The sequence below is a fragment of the Fopius arisanus genome, unplaced genomic scaffold (genome assembly GCF_000806365.1).
Source record: "Fopius arisanus strain USDA-PBARC FA_bdor unplaced genomic scaffold, ASM80636v1 scaffold00021, whole genome shotgun sequence".
Classification (NCBI taxonomy): domain Eukaryota; kingdom Metazoa; phylum Arthropoda; class Insecta; order Hymenoptera; family Braconidae; genus Fopius; species Fopius arisanus.
Window position 1 is genome coordinate 179,515 of NW_011887760.1, and position 7,091 is coordinate 186,605.

General features: G+C 32.9%; 1 protein-coding gene across 1 annotated transcript; it reads left to right on the plus strand.

Annotated features, from left to right (window-relative positions):
* Window positions 1–653: 653 nt before the first annotated feature.
* Window positions 654–4,455, plus strand: LOC105264409 (ubiquitin-conjugating enzyme E2 G1). Its single transcript, XM_011301264.1, has 6 exons — window positions 654–801; window positions 2,045–2,147; window positions 2,230–2,327; window positions 2,424–2,602; window positions 2,871–2,997; window positions 3,281–4,455. The coding sequence occupies exons 1-5, from the start codon at window positions 756–758 to the stop codon at window positions 2,949–2,951; spliced, it is 507 nt and encodes a 168-aa protein (XP_011299566.1). The 5' UTR covers window positions 654–755; the 3' UTR covers window positions 2,952–2,997; window positions 3,281–4,455.
* Window positions 4,456–7,091: the final 2,636 nt, after the last annotated feature.

Sequence of the window (7,091 nt, forward strand, 5' to 3'; positions counted from 1 at the left end):
ATTTACCATACGAATGTAAGCACATAGAGCGAAGAACCTTCCAAAAATGTGCCGGGGAATCCAGTCACCAACGACATGGACGGGAATGCTTCCATCCTTAGTCTCCGAAAAACATCTACCAGAATCGTAAAAACTCGTAACAAAATTAACCTCGTGCCCTCGTTTTTTAAGAGCAACAGCGGCATCAACGACGAGTCTCTCCGCACCCCCGATTCCCAAATCGGGATGCAAAAATGTTATTCTAACCATTTTTTCACAACAAATTATTTCAAACACTTATCTATTATGTACTATCTATCCAATACATTGAAACAATTAAAAACGCTGATGACAAGTTGCCAGAGACACGTCAGTCGTCAAAAGTAAACAAAAAAACATAACCGTAAAGTAGATTTACACATTTATTTTTATTAACCGAAGATACATTGATACATCCAGAACCTCTGTCGATTTCCGCCACATTTAAACGAATGAAGTGAAAAATACGAGAGAGGCAAAACAGTAATAAAATTGTCAGTACAACCTGATTTTTACCGACTGTTAAAATCGAAAAAGTTAGTACGAAAATGCCATGATTATTGACGATTGGCGCTAGTATCGTCTTGAGAAAATCAACCAACGGAAGAACATATGTTTTAACAAAAATGCTGCGCATGCTCACTGAAGGCTTCCGTGACGTACCTAGCCATCTTTCCAAGTCAACCCAAAAGTGATTGTTTTTCAATTTTAGTCTTATTTAAATCAACTTTATATTAATGTCAGAGCCACAGTCCGCACTTCTACTAAGAAAACAATTATCAGGTACTCATAATGTTAATCAATAACGTGTTTGAAGTAGTGTTTTCGTCATGATCGTGTCATATATGCGATTCACAATCGAGAGGGGACCATTTTTAGCCCCTAGCGAGGGACAATACCCGAGTCCGAACTCATCCATTAGTGCTTACATTATCATCAACTTTCCTTCCAAAATTAAATCCCGACTCTTTGACGTATCAGTTGCAGGGATCTTATGAGTGATTTTTCATCGTTTTCTCAATAAAAAATTTTTGTTTCATACTTCAGTCACTGTACGCCCCGATCGGCCTGCAAAAATCAATAACCCGTTCCGTACGTGGGGTCCCCCATGAATAAATGTTAACCTAGCATTTGCACATTTTTTTTCATTATACGTTTGATATTTGATAACCCACAGGGTTTCATTTTTTTATGGCCGAGGGGATTGAGAAGGAAGAATTCGGACTAGGTATTTGTCCATGGAGACTCGTGGGTGTGGAGAAATTTTCTTATGGGTGTATGTATGCTTGTGTGGGTACATATAATTCATGGATATCATCGTGTATTGCACGAGGCTACGAAGCTTCTCACCAGACCAAAAATAATGTACGACCATTTATTATTAGCATTTGCGCCACACACCTTGACAAGCAGGAATTCTCCATTTTTTTTCTCCTTTTTAACGTTTTTTAGAATTTATATTATACATGCGAAACTTTTACTTTGATTTGAGAGAAATGGAAAATGGCAGAGCAAAAGAGAAAAAAATTCTACTGAAATTATGTTCGTGTCGTGAGAGTATATTCGAAGTTACGCCCCGAAGGTCAATCTGTCTACTTTCGAGACCGCATCGCTTTCTTATTTTGGGTCCTTTTGTTTGACTTGGGTATTTTGAGAAAAAAAAGGAGAATTAGAATTACTAATGAAGTATGTGACTCAATTTTGATGAATATGATAAAACCTAGCTGGTTTTCTCAGTTTTATTTGACTTCTGCCTTTTTAAAGTGACACAGCGCATCGAATAAATTCCTGGTCCTTCTTTTTGATTGGTTCCATGACTAGTGGATATCCCTAACCTTATTCATGTGTGAGTCATTTTGCAGCTCGATGCACATGAGATTCTGCCATGTTCTTGGGAAAGAGGGAAGAATTGAAAAAGTCTGGGGGTTCCAACCTGTTTATTCACATTTTCTTGTTCTTTGCGTTTGCTTTCAGGTATTTGTCACCTTTTTACGCTTTTTTACACTTTCACAACTTTCTGTTTTAGAACTGAATAAAAACCCAGTGGAAGGGTTTTCAGCTGGCCTCGTAGACGACAATGACATTTATAGATGGGAAGTCCTCATTATTGGACCTCCGGATACACTATAGTAAGTTCTTCGGAAAAAATAATTTTGCCAGGTCACTTCTTCCGTTTGTAGTATGTTCTAATTTGAAGATTTTAATCAACAGTGAGGGAGGATTCTTCAAAGCTCATTTACAGTTTCCCAAAGAGTATCCACTCAGGCCACCGAGGATGAAATTTATTACAGAAATATGGCATCCAAACAGTGAGTTATTGTTCTGATTTTTGCAATTTTCATTGGTGTCCAAAATTCTTACGAAAATTGTAATGAAGAGAATTTTCTTTATGATTGTAATTACAGTTGAGAAGAACGGCGATGTGTGCATATCGATCCTGCACGAGCCTGGAGATGACAAATGGGGCTATGAGAAAGCATCGGAAAGGTGGCTTCCAGTTCATACAGTTGAGACGATTCTCATCAGTGTTATAAGTATGCTGGCTGATCCCAATGACGAGAGTCCTGCCAATGTAGATGCCGCCGTAAGTTTTCTATCATTTAAGAATTTAATAAATACGTCGTGAGCATAAATAAGTCAAATATGCAAGTTCAATAATCATGTATTAACAACGAAGTTGTATATTACAGTAGAAAAGGTCCAAGAGCCTTTTTTTAAAAATGAAAATGCAAGATTTGAAATGATTTTGTTTTAAAGCAAAAATTGAGACGTATTTTTCGTATTTTTATATTTTTTATATTGTGAAAAACATTTTCATGATTTTAATTCATTATTTTTTCTCGAATTTACAGAAAGAGTGGAGGGAAAGTTACACAGAATTCAAACGAAAAGTAGCGAGGTGCGTCCGAAAAAGCCAAGAGGAATGTTTGTAGGGGGAGAAAAAAGTAATATTCAAACGGAAAGACTTATTTAATTCTGGTAAATAAAATTCTTAAGCATTCAAATAATCCTCAAATGAACCTCAATGAAAATCTCTGGCAGTTGCTAAAAAAGGAACATAACAAGCAAATGTTCCGCAGAATTTACCAGTATTTGAAATTGAAACCCGAAGCACAATCTCAAGCATACCCCTTTCAATTGCCTAAAAATTCTTTTTTTACTAATTCAATTTTATTAAATAAATAACCCTTGAAGCCTCGAAACCCACGATGTTAATTATTCTCATTATTTATTTCATTCATTAATTTTTTCTTAATCTCAGGGAAGCCGCGTGCACTATAAACTGCAAACTCAAGTTGAGCGATTATGCTCAGCGGACAAACAGTGCCACAGAAAGCGGAAATACGCCTGTCCCATCCTACATAATAACGAAATAAAAAAACAAAGCAAAACAAATTTTAATAATAAAATACCAGAATCTGAGGAAAGTGAGTTCTCTTCACTTTCTTACAGCGGCGGTTTTGAGTCCCTGGATAATGGGACTGCCGTTACCGGACATACTGTTTATCAATAAACAAAGGGAATGAAAAAGTACACTCGTAGCTCACCTTTTACACGATAAACCAGATAAAACTCATGACCGACTATACATCATGATGAAACCGTGAACAAAAAAATCATCTGTACGAATAATTATCTTAAATATTCATAGTTGTTGTAAAACTCGACGAAAATTCAAATACCTCCCCCCCTCTCCTCCTTCCGGATCTCCCCCTTACGTAAAATCCCTCAGAGAGTAAAATATCGAACACACTCCGAAGAAATTAAGCCCTCCCCTCCCCTATCCTCGACTCTTATTAATTATTTAAAGTAATACTTTATGTTTTATTATCAACAATAATTCCTTAGCGTCGTTTCGTATTTTCTTACTTTCGTATAAATAAAAACTGAATTTTTATAAATTCTAAAAAACGGAATACAATAATCGTTGATGTAATATGCCAGTGAATGATAAAGAAACGAAGAAACATGGAAAATAACAGAAAAACATACGAATTATTATTAAATTAATAACGATACTGATAAAGAAGAATGATGAATGTAGCATGATGAACAAATATGGAAAAATCAGCAACGATATTGATCAATGATATTAAGTAAATTCTGCTGAAATGTGTCAGTTGCCAAATGATGAGGAAAAAGTAATAAACATCCAACTCTAGAGTAACTTAATTATTAATGATGAAGGAGGTCAGCTAAATGAATTTATTTTAAGTATGAAGCACAGGTAATATAATTTAATAATGAATGGAAGATAATTATTGCATTCCCTTGAAGGTTTTTAGAAAATTTCCCGGTTTATTGAATTCTGAGATTTATGGTGACAATTTTTTTTAAGATTTCAGTGGTCATCATTTTTACCACGAAATACGCCATTTTTATTATGAACACTAATGGTTGAAGAAATAAAAAGGAGAAACTTATGTTTTTTTTTAATTAATTCGGTGTTTCATTTATCTTGGTTGGGGATCATGACATTTTTTCTCGCAATGTGCACGAATAATTTATCCTTTCATTTTTCAAACAGTAATGAATATTGGACAGCAGCAATTATCTGAATAATGTTCAGAAATTGTCTTTACAATTTACTGAATTATTGAATTATAATTAATGAATTGTACATTATCAAACGATAATTCAATAATTCATTAACTACTACGAATGGTAAGTGTTATGTTATCTTAATATTTACCCTAAGAATAATTGTTCAATTTCTGAATATTTCCAAGTTTATCCCCCTATTATTTAATATTTTTAAACCTCAGCATTTGCTCCTGTTGTCACCGGCAGACCGCGAAGCTAATTGAAATTTAATTTCCATAGATTGATTAAATCCTACAAAAAGGATTACGATTCATTGGTTTTCGATGCAAACATCGCTTTTAAGTAAACGGTTGAAACATTTATTAATTATTATTAATATATTTAATTCCAGGTTAAATGCATGCTGTCATTACGTGAAATTTACATTCTTGATTTTTTACAGTACATTGACGAGATATTTTGAAAAACCTCTTACTAAATCGGTAATTAATTGCAATTATTCATTAACTTCTTTTTCATCTCAATTCCTTTTTCCCTGAGTACGGTAAAATACCGACCGGTGATATTTTTTCGATAAGAGACAATGAAGAAAGTAAAATTAATCTTCAAGCGGTCTAAACGTGAAGAATATTACCTTTTACTTATTATGAAGATTTCTGGACGCTCGGAGATGAATAATCTTATCGACAGTTGATTACAATAACTGAAAGTATTAAAATTAATGATATCCTTTTCATTTAAACGAAAATTATCCACACTTACCCAAATAATCGAGAAGTTTAATTGAAAGATATAATGCAAGAAAGAAATAAAAGTGAACGAAACTCGTCTGACTGAAATTAATAATTTTATTGAATATTAACAATAAAATTTATTATACTCATTCATCATCTGATCATTTTGTTTTTTGTATACCTTATTTATTTTTCCTTTCTTTTTATCTTCGTATAATAATCATAAACGTACAATTTTTTCTTTAAAACAATAGTGCTTGTGTTGTTAATGCAATGTACAGGATAATCTTTATGCTATTATACAATTCAAAAACTGATAATACAAATTAATAAACTATTTAGATAATTTTTCATCTTTAAATACATTATTTTCACTACTGAAATGACAGAATCGTTTGTATTATTTTCTTTTGATCGTAACATATTAACTTTTTTTTTCATTTTTCTCGATGATGATATAGGATGTCTCGGAATTGTTGGATAGGGGAGGCATAAGGAGGTGATTTTTTTTTCGTCTTTCCATTGTGTTTTCGTTCGAAAAATTCTGAATGTCTATCTACATTTATTTGTAAAATATTCATTATGTTTACGATATGATTTCTTTCCTCCTCACATTCATTTTCGTCGATAACACGGGGGGTTTTAAACACGTATTCGCGGAAAAACTAAACTAGTTGTAGTAATCAGTAATCATTCATCATTATTATATTATATTACAGTTGTTTTCTCACACATCCATTCAGCCATTCAATTACTCTTCATTCAATTTGATTTAATCATTTATCCATTCTCTTTACCGATTCACCTATCGTCTTGGTTACACGCGATATTTTTAATTAAATAATTAAAGCTATCGTATAGCTATTTCATCTATTCAATATCTACAAGATGCTAATTTATGCTTGGATTCGATGATGCAAATGAATGATGTACAATACTTGTTTGTTTTCTCATAAATTTATTTGGCCTCTGCCACGTCAATTAGTAAACATTGATTGACTTAATTTTTATTCGAAAGGTTTATTTCCCCAAGACGTGGCATCAATGTTTTTTTTTTATTTAATTGCGAGTTAAAAGCAAGAAAGTCCGGTGAATTTAAAAAGTCCAAAATGTATGTTGCCTTTCATGCCAATAGGCTATTGAAAATATTGTATCTGAGATCGTGTACTGTTCTTAAAATTGATGAGTGTTAAAAATTATTATTCGCCATTTAGTCTGATGGTTTTGACGGAAGGAAATTAATAGCTTTTAATTCATGGGGCTGCCCACCAATAACTCTGGCAGTTCGATGTTGCAAAACCCTATTGATACGTTTCTCTCGCTTTCAATAATCTCCATTAATTCTTTATACAACCGCTGAAGCGAGACATCTGCATTTCAATAATTATCATATAAGATATTTTTTATTTACATGGAAAAAGAAGGAAAAAAAGAAAAAGGAAAAAAAGAAAAGACGAAGGAAAATTTTTCACTGGTCTTCCGTTCGCAATGCCCCTTTTGTTCAGTACTGGTTTTTCATTTTTAATCCGAAAACATTTGAAAAACACAACTCGAATGAGTTAATGAGTTTCTTCTGTTATGAATCGAAGACTAGAATTTAATTATGAAGATTAGGTCATCTGATTAATATTTAGATTGATTCACAATATCGAGAATAATTTTTCGATATTTGTTATCCAAAATTTGATCTTTTTCCCGATGGCTTATCATTTTTCGGTGCAATCCTTTAATCACTTTCATTCTATATTTTTTGTTGATAAAACATGATTCTCGATTTTCCTTTGTTGTGGCCAT